The 16,535-nt window shown below is 44.8% G+C and overlaps 1 protein-coding gene across 1 annotated transcript in view; it reads left to right on the top strand.

Moving 5' to 3' along the window:
- The window catches only part of CSF2RB (colony stimulating factor 2 receptor beta common subunit), a 93,599-nt gene extending 86,926 nt beyond the window's left edge, over positions 1 to 6,673 (top strand). The window contains exons 12-14 of the mRNA XM_029590080.1: positions 2,637 to 2,706; positions 3,096 to 3,199; positions 3,547 to 6,673. Of these exons, the coding sequence (XP_029445940.1) occupies positions 2,637 to 2,706; positions 3,096 to 3,199; positions 3,547 to 4,783 (1,411 nt within the window). The 3' untranslated portion in view covers positions 4,784 to 6,673. The remainder of the gene's footprint in view (positions 1 to 2,636; positions 2,707 to 3,095; positions 3,200 to 3,546) is intronic.
- The last annotated feature ends 9,862 nt before the right edge of the window (positions 6,674 to 16,535 follow it).

Genomic DNA, 16,535 nt, shown 5'->3' with positions numbered 1-16,535 from the left:
GGCCGTGACAGAGCCGTGCTCGGCAGACCACGTGATGTGTCCTGGGCCGGCCTGGGCGGCGAATACCCGGGCCGGTCCGACATCGTGAATCCGCCACTGATTGTAAGTGACTAGAATAAGCACTCAGGGTTTCGGGAAGACTATAATATGACTGCATAACCATATCGTGCAATAATAATTTAACTATAATAAAGAGGAAAGTTGCCCCATACCTGTATAGCCTGTATGCAAACTGAACTCTGCCTTTCCCCCTTTCTATACATTCCAGTTCTGCCCTTCTTTCTGTATGGGAATTGAGCTCCTCCCTCTTTCCCTGTACTCTTCAGTTCCACCCAGTTCTTCAGTTCAACCACTCCCCCCCTCTCTCTCTGTATTGTCCAATCCACTCTTTACTACCACATTTGGAAATTGAGCTCTGCCCCTCTCTCTGGCTGTGCTCTTCAGCTCTGCTCAGCTCTATCTGAATAGTCAAATCACTCTGTACTACCAAATAGTAAACCGGAGCTCAGCGTGCACTCTTTACTACTACTACTACATGTCAGTTATGTACTGTCTATATTTCATAGTGTTTGCCCATCCTTTGAAGGGGTTTAATACTAGTAATAACAATAATTTGTGGGGAGTTATGGGATGGTGTGTGTAACATCTACATATAAGATCATAAGAAGTGCCATTCTGGGTCAGATCCAAGGTCCATTAAGCCCAGCATCATGTCTCCGACAATGGCCAATTACAAAAGGTAGATCCAATTTCTTGTTGCTCAATCCCAGAGATACGATAGGTTTATTTATTTAAAATATTTATAGGCCATGCAATCCAAAGTTCTGTGCTAATAATTGTTTATGGATTTTGCTCCAGGAGCTTATCCAACCCCTTTTTTTAAACCCAGCTGCATTAGATACTTCGGCCACATCCTCTGGCAACAAATTCCACAGCTTGATTGTATATTAAGAGAAAAAATACTTTCTCTAATTCATTTGAAATCTGCTACCTGTTCGTTTCAAGGAATATTCCCTAGTCCTAGTACTATTTGAAAGAGTAAATAGCATTTCCCTATTTACCTGTTCCATTCCATTCATGATTTTTATCATCTCCCTTTTCCTACCTGAATTTCCCTAACCTGTTTAGCCTTTCCTCAAAAAGGAGCCATTCCTGCCTATTTACCATTTTTTTTTTCATATTTTTAAAGACACAACCAAACAAAAATTCTTGTACAGAACTGCATCCAAAAAGAAATCAATCTCATACAATATTTCAAGAAAAGCAAAAGAAGAAAAACCAATCCATCGATACTACGGTAGTAGTCCACCAAATTTAGAGGGAAAAACATAAATTGCAGGCAATAACCACTCAAAATGATAAAAAGGAAAGAAAAAAAATCAAAGACCTGCTATGCCAGCCATAATTCCAGTCAGGACATCAAAGAACTTAAATAGGAACAGCAGCAATGGGAGAAGAAGCGGCAACCGGTACCTGGACCGATAAATTATTCACAAAAGCCCAACGAGGCAGGTTTGTAAAATAGATATCTAACAGAAAAATACTTAACAACAAACTTACAAGGAAAATTAAGCAAAAAAAAAAGAGTTTGAATCTGATACACTCTCGGTCTTAACCATAAATATTTTCTATGCTTCTTCTGCATGGCTGTGGAAAGGCTCTGATCTTGCTATTCAGAAACTGAGTTTTCCCCTGATGTTTGAAAAACAAATGAAGAGCCAAATCTCTGTGCAAATCTCTAAAACTGGGACAGGTTTCTCTTCACTTCATTCCTAAAACTGTGCCAGATTTAAGAAATCAAAAGGAAATTTGTGAAGTCTAAATTTGATCCTTATCCTTCTTAACTAAAGGGGGAAGGTAAGAAACTAACTCTGGACACAAGAGGAATGGAAGGTTGAGATAGTTTCAAAACTGAAGCTATTCCTTTCTCATAAGCCATCTTTATTGCTGTCAGAAACCCCAGCACCTCAATCACAGGCCCCCTTCTATCAGCTGTTGTCAGAATAAGATCCCAACAGGGACCTGAACTACTGTCAGCCATAACATTTAAGACAGGAGTCCTAACCAATAGACCAGCCAGGATCCTGGACTCTGCTGAAACAGCAGGGAAGAAGGCTAGTCCAGGAAGTCTTTCAGGCCGCACTCCTAGATATTACAGATTGGCTGGCGCTCAGCTAAATGGCTTTATTGGGCAGCAGGAAGCTGTTTCCATGGGGCCTGACTTAAATCTCAGAGTAAAGAGACATCTCTGACTCCAGAGAGGACAGTGACTCACTTTCCTCTGCTGCCTCTTCTTAAGGAGCTCTCCCTGAGAACACCTAAGTGGCTCCTCAGACTACACAAAGAAATGGTTAATAAGTCGATATGGCGACAGGGCTGCTGTTCTGTTGGAAAGTCTCAAGCTTTGCCTTTCTTCTTGACCATCTTCAGGTAAAAGAAAATTTGGGGGAAACATGTGAAAGCCTGCAATGTGCACTGTTGGCAGACATCCGCCGTCTTTCTCTCCAGCCCCTGCTTCCCAAAATTAGAATTTATCTCCTTCATGGGGTTTTTTTTTTTGCATTTGGGGGAGTACGTTTTCCTTATGAAACTAATCAGGGTGAATCTCATACTTTAAAATGCTCCTACTTTTCCAGGGCAAAGAGGAACTGGGAAGATACAATCCCGAATCCTGGGAAGAGTAAACTGTTTATCACCTACCTACAGGTAAGATTAGAATACAGGAACCAGCAGATTACAGACTCCATGTCAATGTCCCAGTAGGGATACAGGGTACAGAAAAATGTCCATATGTAAATTCTTTATTTAGGAGTAGACCATACAATCCTCTATCACTCTCAGTAACATCTTGAACTGAATTAAGGGAGTGCGTCCATCTTTTGTCTATAGAGAAAATCTTCAGTGCACCAGGCCTCCTAAATAATGCTTTGAACCAAGGGTATAATTGAGTAAGAAAGGCAGAGAGCCAGGGAAGAGAGACAGAGAGAATTTCTCTGGTCTCAGATTTCCAGAGGCCTTCCCCATCTTTTCAGAACTGTACTGGACCACTTACTGTGTAAATAAATGTGAACATTGTTTTCTCCTTGTGCTTTTAGAGGGGATATCTGATGATTCCTCAACTTCTCGGCGGTTCAGATTTGTTCAAACCCAGTCTTATGGAGAAAGAGGACTTTTGCAGTTGCCCTCTAGTGCTGGAAGGGTATGTAAAATTTTCCCCAACCCAACCAAAGGGAAAACAAAAGCATCAAACGCAGAACCTAAATACTATTTCCTATTCCCCAAATGACCTCACCATCAGCCTTTAATCAAAGCATGCTTAGAGGAATGGATGGGAGGGGGAGGGAGAGAGGAATATAAATATATACAGAGAGGGAGGGAGGGAACTTAAGAAATGGCATTTACCTAATAACATGTTATGTGTTATCGTTTGCATTTTGTCCCATGGCCCTGTGAACTGTTTGATAGACAACCATTAATAGCTGCTCAGTCGTGGGAATCTCCTCAGTTTGAGCTGATTCATACCTTGCTTCTTTTCTTTTATCATAGGAAGGAAAATAATGACTCAGACATGGCTGTGGAAGGAAAGAAGTGTGAGATACCACATCTGGCAACACCGGAGATGGAACAGATGTGTCAGCCATTCCCCTCACTAGAACACAGACAGGGCACTCCTAGGATCACTGAACCCACAGACAACCCTGATTTCAAGTCATCTCCAAAAACGAAACTCAGTATTCAGGGTGCTATATCCAGTCAGAGCTCAGAACACAATGCTTTTACTGCTTTGGCTTACAGTGGTCCATACTTACTGTGTCCCCAAGCATGCACACTGAATACTTTTCATTCAGAGCTTACCTTGGCCAAGACCAGGGAAGAACTGGCACAAAGGCTCACAGGATACACCATCTTACCTCTGTGTGTGACTGAGAACCCACCACCATTGCTGGATGATTCACAGTTTGGGACTTGCCCTTTACCCCCTTCTCTCGGATATGTTGTGAACCCATCCGAAGCTTTTATAAATTCGACCCCATCCACCATGGCAGAAGATCATCAAACAGCAGAGGCACCAGTGGATGGGGCATTCCAGGCTGGGAATATCTCTACTGAAAATTTGACACCTGAGAATACGCAAACCAACTTGCAACCTTTGCAGTGCTCAATGGGATATGTGATGGCACCCCCACCAGGGCAAGAACAGTTCATCCCCTTGCTTTCCCTAGAATCAACTGAGCCACAGAAGAGCCTTTCTGCCCAGATGAGTTCAGATATCCTCTCTTCTTCCAGCAAGAATGAATGCAATGGACAGAGGTTGCCTCCATTTATAGACTTTGGAGAGTGTGGTGCTGAAGTCCCTCCCAAGTTACTTGAAAGCTATGTAGAAATTTCTCCTGCCCTAGCCAATACATTAACCATCCCACAGCTTGGGGTTCCTACTAATGTCCAGGAATTGGGTGTTTCCAAAGATTCAGGAGAACGGCTAGATGATAACATCATCATGTTTGTGCCTGACAACAAAAGTCCAGTCCTCCTGCAACAGGTTGGAGATTATTGTTTCTTTCCTGGTTCTAAACTCAATGATCAGACTCTGAACAGCCACTGCCCAGAGGAAGGGAGAAACATGGATGCCCCCATTATCCAACAGGAATCCAAAGATAAGACAAGAAAGCCCAAGGGAAGTCCAGAGTCCAATGAGGCCGGAGTGGAAGAGATACCCCATATGCATACCATCCATCTGATGAAGAGATTAAAGAATGATTACTTTATGTTCCCTCAGATATAGTTTCCCATGGCAAGCAGCTGAAGAACACGAGGCCTCTATCCTCATTAATGAATCAGTAATCTGTGTCTAGAGTCCTTCTTAAATTGTGTGACTGGCCGACTTAATATAATTATTATATTATGCTCCCAGAGGTGCTATTTTAGGATCTGATTTGCAAAACTTCATTAAGTTTGAAAGGTTACTTGTCTATCTAATATAAATAAAAGTCAGTTATGATGTTTGTGTCTTTGTTCATCTCATTAGAATCTATTAGATGATTCTGCTACCTTGTGGCCATGGCTGGAACTGCAGCTTGTCATATTCCCTGGGATAAGCAACATGCATTAATTGCAAGTAATAAATACAATAAATGAGCAGATACTAATTCCATGCTAATTCTTTTTAACGCATGTTATTTTCCAGAACTCTTGTATGCTGGTCGTTTTACTGACTCCCTTCTGCTGAAGCCTAGAGTGAGCTGATAGCTATGCCAGCCCAAATACTAATGTTACTGCTACTATCTTGCACTGCCCTGAGCTGCTTCCTTCCTACCAGCTGTTCCTCTTCAGTCTTACCATGCTACCTCCCTCCTGCCATCCGCTCCTTCATTCTCCTTATGCTACTCTGCCATCTGCAATCATTTCCTTCCGCTGTGCTGGGCTGCCTTTCTCCTAATGTAGGAGGCCACTAGCTGCCTACTTCCAACCAGGTTCTACATAAGAACTGAGAGAAAGAGAAGGAGGAAATACTACCAGAGGGGAGAGAATGGGAGGCTATTTGGGGAGGGGACGAGAGTGACAGGGCTATTGAGGAGGAGGAAAATAAAAGACTAGAGGGGACAGGAAAGGTGACATGAGAGAGAGAGGAGTGAGAGATTGGAGAAGCAGCAAGAGAATGAATTCTGGGAAAGGAACAGAGAAGGCGAGAGAGAAGAGGAACTTGAAGAGGAAAGTACTGGAAGAAGGGGAAACAGGAGAGACTGGAGGATTAGAGGCAGGTGAGATTTAAGAGAGGCACATTTGGACAGAGAGAGTGGAGAAGAAAGGAAAAAAAGAGAAACATACAGAAGTGAGAAATAAAGAAATGGAGAGTAAAAAGGGAGGGAGAACTAGAATGGAGAAAGATTAAAAAAAAATAAATTACCCAAATACACACATCAAAGGTTAGAAAATGTTTGTATTTCTTTTAACATAAATCACATGCAAAGTTATGCAAATATGCTAGTACACCAGAATTTTCTAACCGTCGCTACGTAATTAGGCCTGAGCTGCTGCACATCACCAGGGACCTTGATAGATCATACTGTGAAATTAGGGTCAGCACATTTTGATTCAGGTATTTTTATTTTGTGATTTCTGCTCATATCTGTGTACTTATAATTTGCGTGATGGCTGTAGTTTATTGAATATTCTAAAATACCCAATAAAAGAAAACTGAAAAAAAAAAAAGGATTAAGGGGGAGAGCCCAGTCTTGGAGCTGTTGACGTTTTAGACTTTCTCATTCTGAAAGCAAGTTTATTGTTCCTTCTCCCACAGGACTATACATTTACCCCCCACTCCCCCGAGATGTAAGCACCGAGAAAGGCAGGGCCAGATTTACCTCTCCTGCACCCCTGAGGAGCAGGATCTGCAACACCTTCTCGATCCCCCTCACCTGCCTCCTCTCCTGCTGGCAGAAGAGAGGGAGAGGATTGCACTGCTCTGATTTGAAACTGTGGAGCTCTTCCTCCACCACCACCAAACACTTTTCATTATTGGTCCCTGCAAAGCACAGGGGCCCCTAGGCACATACTCACCACATCCACTAGGAAATCCGGTACTGGAGCGAAGGTCCAGGCCTACCTAAGGGTTCGAACTTACCTGGCTGGACCTGGATAGTATATAAGGATACGTATTTGCGTCAAAACAAAATGAAAAACGCACAGCAAGAAACGTGGTTTTTTTTTCTTTTGTTTGCAACTAAACTAGTTTTAACGTTTTGGATGTATTGTTTTATTTGACATAGTATACTTGTTTTAATTTGTGTATTTTATTATGTATGTTTATATACTTGTAAACCGCTTAGCCAGACAGATCCTGCTTAATTTGTGGTATATAAATTCTTTTAATTAAAAAATAAATAAAATAAATAACAGAAGCACTGCCAATGAAAAACCGGTTTCATTTTCACTCCAAATTGTTTTGTTGCCATTAAAGTCTATGGGGCAAGAGTTAAACAATGTATGTTTTGTTTTTTTTGTTTTTTTAATTAATAGTTTCACCTAAAACATATAAAGGTGTTTGACTGGTCCACACAAGAATGTATTCAAAATCAAAAACTGAAGGACCTTACATGAGGAACAGCCACCGGTTTCTACTCTCATTAACACCTTTGCAAATTGCTGCTGTATATGATACCAGTTTGAAAAGGAGTTAAGGAGAGTGGAAACGAGGGATGTGCATTTGTTTGTGACAAAATAGGAAATAGAGACCATATTACCTATTTCGTTGTATTTCGGGGGGCGACGAAATGATAAGAAAACCCACAAAATTTTGTGTGGTTTTCTTATTGTTTTTTAGGGGTGGGGGAGAAAGGGCACATAACCCCCCCCCCAAACCCACCCCAACCCTTCATATTTAATTAATTGCAACCCTCCACCTTCCTGACCCCCCCAAGACTTGCCTGACACCCCCCCTCCCCCAAGACTTACTGAAAGTCCCTGGCAGTCCAGCGGGGTCCCGGGAGCACTCCCCTTCTCGGGCCGTCAGCTGCTACTAATCAAAATGGTGCCGATGGCCTTTTGCCCTTACCATGTGACAGAGGCTTTCGTGCCATTAGTCAGCCCCGTCACATGGTAAGAGCAATGGATGGACCGTGCCATTTTTTAAGATGGCGCCAGCCATCCATTGCTCCTACCATGTGAGCGATAGCTCCTGTCACACGGTAAGGGCAAAGGGCCATCGGCACCATTTTGATTACTGACATGGCCTGAGAGGTAGAGAACACTCCGGGACCCCCGCTGGACCACCAGGGAATTTCGGCAAGTTTTGGAGGGGTCAGGAGGGGGGGTTGCAATTAATTAAATTTGAAGGGTTGGGGTGGGTTTGTTTGTTTGTTTTACAACCCCCCGTTGTAATAATTGAATTCAAAGGGTTGGGGCAGGTTTCAGGCTTCGGTTCGTGGGCATCTGAAATAAAATCGTCCCGAACCGCGGGAAAACGAAATTTCCCGCAGCGGGACGATAACGAAGGCCGAACCAAAAGGTTCGGCTGAATCACATCTCTAGTGGAAACTGGTATATGTTCCTCATTTTTTTTTGATATTTTAAATGAGTATCAGCCTGGACCAGGTGAGGGATGGGGCAAGGAGAAGGACCAATCACCTGCAAGCAGCTTTTTCACCAGCCTATCCTGGCTTGTCTTTCTCTCTTTCCCTGGGACTCATCCTTCTGCTATAAATATAGCACACTTTTGCTCCCATAGCACCACAGTAAAAAAAAGTGTTATATCCTGCAGTACTGCCGGCGATAATGTGGAAAACATTATCCTTGGCAGCGCTGCTGGGCCATAACCCCAACCCAAACCCTCCCCTTCCCTGGATTTTAATTGTATTGCCGCGATGCGTGCCATAAGGCTCGAAGGCTCGCGATGACTGCACATCGCAGTTTAAAGAATGACCCTGTTTGTTTTTTCATTTGAGACTCAGTAAAGTGAAAGCTTTTTCACTTATTTCTGTGTTGCAGTTCAGAGAATCAGTAGACAGATTGAGAAGCTCCCGGCTTATACTCTCAAAAGATTTGTTAGTGAAACATTTTTTAGAAAAAGAATTGAAAAATAAGTGTTGTCACTGCTTCCATGCACTGCTGTGTGGTGCTGACAGTACCCACAATGTATTTCATCAAGCTGCTTGGTATGAAGAGGCCCAATTATCCTCTGAATAATATTATACTATAATTGACTCTTCCTTAGCAGACTCAGTGAAGCCAAATGCTTCTTTGTATTTCAAAGCGATAGGTTTATCTCCTTTGGTCCTGAGTTCTCACTTGTGTGTGAGAGCCAAATGATATGCACAACGCAAATGCAAATGAAGAGCAACACGACTTAACCACTTAAGCATCAAGGAAAAACTCAGGACACTCACACATACACTGCTTCTCTATCTCTGTATCACAGCTGCATAGTTCTTTGTAATATCAATTATTTGATTTATATTCTGCTTTCTGGCACTTACAAACTAGCAGGGTCGTTCTTTAAACTGCAATGTGCTGTTATTGTGGCAGTACAAATTAAATCAGGGGACGGGGAGGAGCGGGGGAGGAGTGTGGGCAGGGTTTGGGCGGGGTTATGTCCTGGCAGCACTGCGGACTGATGAATCCCAGGGTAAGAGCCCTATTTACTAAGCATTTTTCCCAAAGACACAAAATCGGATAAAGCCTTTACAGGTCTATCCAGTAAAGTGCGGCCGCGTTTACCCCGCTTCTAACCCGCTCCTAACCCGCGTTAGCCCTTCCTGCGATCCCGAATCCCCTTTAACCTACTCCTACCGCGTCCTAAATTCCCCGGGCAACCCCTTCCGCACGCGGCATGTATATTGCATGCAAACGAGCGAATTAGCTATTCCCTAGCATCCCGTAACCCGCGCCCCGACTATCGCTATCTTTCCCTGACGTTTTGTCGTGCGTTTAACCTGCAAACTTACCGCCTACCCTTACCCCTGCAGTAGAGGCAGGGGTAAGGGTAGGCGGCAAGCTTTCCCCCAGCCCCCGCTCACCTGCCCCGGCCGCGATCATGGGTGCCGGTCTCCGGGGCAGCCCCAGTCCTCTCCCCTCCTCCCGAAGCAAAAAAAAAAAAAAAGCGCGAAAAAAACGTAAAAGCAAAAAGTAAGTCACTTCGCCGCTTCACACTGTCAGTGTCTCTTCTTCCCTCCTCCCGGAGCAAGGCTGCTTTTCGCGCCCTGCTTCGGGAGGAGGGAAGAAGAGACACTGACAGTGTGAAGCGGCGAAGCAACTTACTTTTTGCAGCTCCCTCCGGACATCGGACATCCGACCTCTCCTACCTCCCGCTGCGCGACTTACTTTTTTTGCAGCCGTCCGGCCATCAGGAAGAACGGATCGTGGCTCCCCTGCCTCCCGGGGAAGATGGATGCCAGCACGGGGGAAGGCGGCCCCTGTGCATGCAATTGGCTGCTCAAGACGTAACGTCACGACGTTTGGCGTCACGGCATGTGACATCACGTCTTGAGCGGCCAATTGCATGCCCAGGGGCCGCCTACCCCCGTGCTGGCATCCATCTTCCCCGGGAGGCAGGGGAGCCACGATCCGTTCTTCCTGATGGCCGGACGGCTGCAAAAAAAAGTAAGTCGCGCAGCGGGAGGCAGGAGAGGTCCGATGTCCGATGTCCGGAGGGGGCTGCAAAAAGTAAGTTGCTTCGCCGCTTCGTACTGCCAGCCCCTTCTTCCCTCCTCCCGGAGCAAGGCTGCTTTTCGCGCCCTGCTTCGGGAGGAGGGGAGGGGGGACTGGCAGTCCCGACTTCCTGGTATCTGTCATTTCAAATGACATTTGAAATGACAGATACCAGCGTGGCGTGAAGCGTTAGGCCCGCGCACCCAGGATACTGTATAGGCGCTCTATCCAGTAAAATGGGTTGCGCGGGCCTAACGCTTCACGGACGCGGTTTACATTTACATGAAATTATAGTTCAGGATCGAGCGGTAGGTGAGCTGCACTGTGCGTGCGGCAACTGCGGGTGCGCCAGGCACTAACGCAGCTCTTCCTACCGCTCGGTACTGGATAGACCTGTTAGTAAATAAACCCTTAAGATTGTACCTGCAAAGGCAAGTAAAGCCACAAGGATTAGCAGTGGGATTTGAACCCAGGATTTGCTGGTTTATAGTCTGCTGCTATAACCACTAAGGCCTGGATTCACCATTCAAACGCAGAATGGTGAATCCAGCGAAAACGGGGGGCAGGCCTGCGAAAGCTGGCAGCCATCGCACCACTGCGGTGTTATCGCTGCTGGCTTTCGTATCCAATAGCGCCACCATGAAAGTTGGCGCTATTGGGTGCGCTACTGGCGACGATAACGGTGCTTACCTTACCGCCGTCAGCGAAGACATCGCAGCGTACGCCTCCTCGCCGCCCCGACTCCTCCCCGCACTGCCCCGACTCCGCCCCCAGCAAGCTATCTCACGCGATAAGCGATAGAAAATGACCTCCTAAGCTACTCCACTCCAGCTTATGGCCTACTTATAGCTTATATAAAATATTCTTATTATATTATATGAATATCTGCATTTGCGTCTATATTCTACTATCCCCTGCCACTGGGAAAGTGAATTCAGGACCTGCATCAGTGCTACTATGAGTAATATTACGGCTGCATAATGCTGTGCACTGTGCAGTGCTAGCAGGAGCTGTAAACTTACTTTTAGAATGCTCCAATATAGCAGCAGGACTGAGAGCAGAAACAATCACTTTCAGACTGCTGCAGTGTGTGTCTTTAGGAAAGGTAAACTGTCTGACAGAGACTGTGTTTTCAATATGTGCTGTGCACTTTAACAGCTTGCTCTCTTTCTCTCTGTGCCAGAGTGATGGTGTGATGCACAGTACAGCAATAGACAGAGTCTGAGATAGTAAATACATAGTCCAGCTGTGCATTACTGTTTTTAACAATAGTGACTGTCTACTGTGTGTATGTTTACTCATTGTAGGGTGTAGATTGTAACATTATAAAACTTCTTATGTTGGTGATATCTTTCTAAAAAAAAAGTCTATCATGCCAATGACATTGAGAGGCAGACCTGGGACTGGGAATGGGAGAGGATATAAACTTATCCAAAGGAAGGCTGTGCCAGTGAGAGCTTTGGCCAGTATTAGTAGCAGTGGTGCTAGTAGCCATATTGGATCAGCAGCATAAGTCCCCCGGCCAAAATCAAGCACTATTTTTTTCAGAGAGGGAAACCACCTAAAGATGCAGGGTTGGGTTATAAACAGGAATAGCAACTGCCTGCTCCCATCTCCACTGTTGGTATGGTGCAGGGACAGAAGGAGGAAAAATTAGGCTTGGTCCCAAAAAACAAAGCGGAAGCCGATCCAAGATTGCTATGCAGCGATAAAAAAACGAAGAAGAGGATCTATAGTGACCATTGTACTCCACCACGCGCTGCAGCTTGGCTTCCAGTATTAAGCACAATTTTTTTCAATACCGAGTTTGCAATGTGCGAATCGATTCGACATCTAACACTGAATAATGTTTAAATATATGCCTGCCTGTGGAGTTGATAGCATACATATATCTTGCTGTTTACTGACTGAAGTCATTCTATCAAGAGCTCTTTTACACAGCCCCTGAGGCAGCTCCATTTGTGAGCAAAACTCGCCCTGAGTCGGGCAAGATCTAATAAAATTCCTTTTCTACACCGATCCTCTTCTTAGTTTTTTTATCGCTGTGGAAAAATTAGGGTGTCAGTAGTGTGGAGTGTGGAGGATCATTAGTCAAAGCTAGTGCAGCACACCCTGTTTCATTCTGACCAGGGTCTACAGCAGATCTTTCACAATCCTACTGATTCAGAATTTAGAGGAAGGGGATACTGAAAGTAGGGGTGTGCAGAGTAAAAAAATGTGTTTCACTTAATACATTCATTTCAGAAGTCACAGTCATTTGTCAGGTTAGTTGCAAAAAAAACAATATTTCCATTTGCTTTCGTGTTTTACATTGAAGTCAATGGGGGAAGCAATCCATAGACCGGATCCCATTGCTTGTCCAGGTCCAATACTGGGGCCCAACCTGAGATCGAAACCTAGGCCTAGACCCAACATCAGTTCTGGCCTAGCCTGAGGCTGAGGCATAGGCCCAGGTCCAAGGCCAGGTGCTGTCACTGAAGACAGGGCCTAGGCCTAGGTCCTTGCCCAAAGGCTCAGGGACAGGCCTTATGCTGTCTTCTTTCTTTGTCAAATAAAAATAATGTCATCTGCCAAAAGAACACGCTGCAATGATGCCACTGTGGTGCCTTTTTCTGAGCAGATGGTGCCATTTTGCTGTGCGACTGTATATCAAAATGGACCATCCACTTGGGAGGAAGGTGCTTCATTGGCCTTACTGCAGCATGTCCTTTGGATGGATGGCATTGTTTTTATTGGATGGAAAAAAAGAGAAGACTATGAAAAGTCTGGGCCTGGGCCTCAGTGATAGGACCTGGCCTCAGGCCAGGCTCTGGCATCGAGCTTAGGCCTAGTTCCAGGCCTAGGTCTAGGCCCAGGTCTAGGTCTAGGCCCAGGCCTCAGCAACAAGATCCAGGCTTGGGCTAAACCCCAACAACAAGCTTGGGCCTAAGCATTGGCTTTGGCGACAAGAACTGATTTCAGGCAGGGCTGCAGGATTGGGTCTAGATCTGGGCTCAGGTCCAGGACTCGGCAATAGGATCTGGCCTTGAGCAGGGCCCTGGCATCAAGCTGGGTCTTGGTGAATAGAAGGGAGAATAGAATCCAGGGAAATGCAAGGTTCAAACCAGGGAATGCAAGGTTCAAACCAGGGAAGTGCAAGGTACAAAACACCCACACAAACAGTGATAATCACTAAGGGTGTATGTTTTTTTTAATAGAATTCATCAGTAAAGGATAAGTTACATTTATAGAATGAGTCCTAGACTCAAAACTGCTATAGAATTGACCTGGACATGATAGTGTTCACCCTCATTTTTTTTTTTTTTTTTTTTTAGTTCTTTATTTATTAATATTTTCAAATTTTACATATAGAGAAAATATTTTGAGATATCTCACCCTCATTTAACAACTAACATTGATTAAAAACTATGTTACCGAACCTTATGGCACCTGTGTAAACTGATAGATTTTTAATAGCATTAATTTTTGTGCCTTACTGTAAACCGTTGTGATGGTACCCACCTTCACGACGGGATAGAAAAAGATTTAAATAAATAAAATAAATAAATGACCTGGTCTTGGGCCAAACCTCTGTGTCAGGTCTAGGCCTAGGCTGAGGTCTTGACAATGGGACCTAGCATCTGGCTGGAGCCCAGCATTGGACCTGGGCCTAGTGATATGACACGGCCTCAGACTGAGCTCCCATATCGGACCTAGACCCAGGCTTTGGTTTTGGCAATGAGACCTGGGCTCAGGAGGAGTTTTAGCATCAGGCCTGTTCCTAGGCCTGGGCCTCAGAAACAGGACCCGGCCTCATTGGCACTGGGCCCGGGCTTGGGCCCAGGCCTCAGCAAAAGGACCAGGCTGGTCCTTTTAGGTATTTTTATTGGAAGCTATTTTCAATTTTTTTCGTTTGGAACAAACTAAAAATTTGCACATTTTCCTTAATCATTTAAAATAAATGCACATTGTTATTTATTTACTTTTTTATTAGGCTTTTTTATACTGATATTTTGAGCTAGCTGTCACAACGGTTTACAAATAATAAAACTGGTACATAAATTCAATAAAATGAATAAAAATAATAGATAAAATCATAATGATCGGTAAAAGGAAAAAATACACACCATGAATAATCAAGCTACGAATTGAAATGACAACAAATTTTCTAATGAACAAACAAATAAAAGTTCAAATAAATGATCTAAGCATAATAACAATAAAGTAGAAAAATATATAGAGATGGTTTAAAATAATCCATAAAAAGAAATTAAAACAAATTGTGCAAAGTAGGGGCAGATGCAATAAAGTCGCTTAGAAAGCGGGCGCTGAACAGTCAGCGCCTGCTCTCTTAATGCATGCATGGCGCCCCACGCATGGGTTGTGCATGTGAACCTAAACGGTTTTCATGACTGCCGTATACCAGTCACGAAAACTGATGCCAATAAACCCAGCAAGTGTCCCGCACAGACGTCTGGATGGGTGGGGGTGTGCGCTCACTCGCTATGAAGCTGAAGGGGAGCCGCAGCAGCACCTGATCAAACCCCCCCCCCCCCCCCCCGCTCAGGAAGAAGAGGCAGAGGGAGGGAGTAAACTCTCCTCCTGCAGTGCCCCAGCGCATCGGGATTGGAGGAAGTTTGACTGCCAGGGAGGGATCGGATCGCGCCACGAAGGTCGCCGGGGTCTCGTGCCGCATGGAGGATGCGGAGGACGAGCTGGGCCGGCTGCGCGATGGTTCCAGAGAGAGAGGAGAACTTTTGATCACTTGTGGGTTTCTCGCTGAAAACCAACGCCGAGTTTATCAGTGTTGGTTTTTGTGGCTGTCCACCGCTAAGGAAAACTGACGCCGATAAACTCGGCATTGGCTTTTAGCAGTCACGAAAACCAATGCCGGGTTTATCAGTGTTGGTTTTCCTTAGCGGCAGACAGCCACGAAAACCAACGCCGATAAACATGCATTTGCATGTGAAGAGCGCTATTACATTCACTCCACGTTAGACATGCGTTGAATAGGCACTAATCCCCTTATTTCATCGGCCCCTAAGTATGGTGATAAGTAAACTGATGCCTTCTTCATATGCCTGCTCGAATAACCAGGTTTTAAGATTTTTTCTAAAGAGCTTCAGATCGGCCTGTAACCTCAGGTACTGGAAGGGAATTCCATAGTCCAGGGTCTGCTAGTGAAATGGCTTGCTCTCTGTTATAAGTCTAGCCGAAGAGACCGATGGTATTGTCAATAAGCCTTTATTGGCTGATCGGAGATTCCGCTGAGGAGTGCGAAGTCAGACAACTGCATTTAGCCATTCTACTTGTTCCCCATAGATTACTTTGTGTAAAATACAAAGGGTTTTATAATGGATCCGTTTTTCGATTGGAAGCCAATGTAGCGATTTAATTATTGGGGTTATGTGTTCCTTCTTGTTGCAACCTGTTAATATTCTGGCAGCTAAGTTCTGGAGAATCTGCAATGGCCGTATCATAGATTGTGGCAAGCCGAGCAGAAGAGAATTGCAGTAATTTATGCCTGTGAAGATTAAGGATTGTAAAACTGTTCTAAAGTCAGCAGGATTTAACAGTGGTTTTAAGCGTTTGAGCATTAATAGTTTACTATAGCCTTCTCTAATTCTAATAGATATATGTTTTTTAAAATTGAGCTCAGGGTCAATCCAAATACCCAGATCTCTAACTTTGGGGGTTATTTTCAAAGGGCTTATCACATGCGATACGGCCGTATCGCGTGCGATAAGATTGCACACCGCAGTAACAGGGCTTATCGCGGTGTGTGAATGCAAATTTTAAATTAAGTATTCAGGGGCGGAGTTGGGGCGGGACAAATGTAAAATAGGGAGGACTTACCGTGATCAGAGCAAAACGGCTGTGCTCTAATCGCGGTTCATAATGGTCCCAATAACTACACCTTTTCCAAATGCATTAGACTGTTTCACTGCACGTAGCACACCCTGCGGTATTATCGCAGGGTAAGAAAAAACTTTAAACAATTCCCACACACCTATAAAACCATTGTGGACCAATAAAAAGGGTTGTTCTTAATAGGTCAATGTTCCCTTCAACATCTACAAAGTCTCAAGTGCGCTTGGCAAGCTCACTTCATGGCTGAGTAGGGCCGCCACAGATGCCAGGATGTGGGTGAGGGTCAACCAGGACCCAGGGCAAGGCCCCTTGCAAGACATGTACGGGAAGTACCAGCTCCACTGGTGCAGGCTCTGGCGTGACGTTGCCGCAGGCACAGGGAGCGGATCTTTCTTCCACGTATCTCATTGCTGGGTATGCCAGAGGACGTAGTGATTACCAGGTATCGTCTCAGCTCTCATGCTATCCTGGAATTATAGGAAGACATACGAGGTGCTCTTGACCCTCTAACCAGAAGGGCTCGTGCTATCCCCGGCCTCACC

The sequence above is a fragment of the Rhinatrema bivittatum genome, chromosome 2 (genome assembly GCF_901001135.1).
Source record: "Rhinatrema bivittatum chromosome 2, aRhiBiv1.1, whole genome shotgun sequence".
Classification (NCBI taxonomy): domain Eukaryota; kingdom Metazoa; phylum Chordata; class Amphibia; order Gymnophiona; family Rhinatrematidae; genus Rhinatrema; species Rhinatrema bivittatum.
Note: the sequence above shows the minus strand (reverse complement) of the source record. Positions and strands in the feature narration are given on the sequence as shown.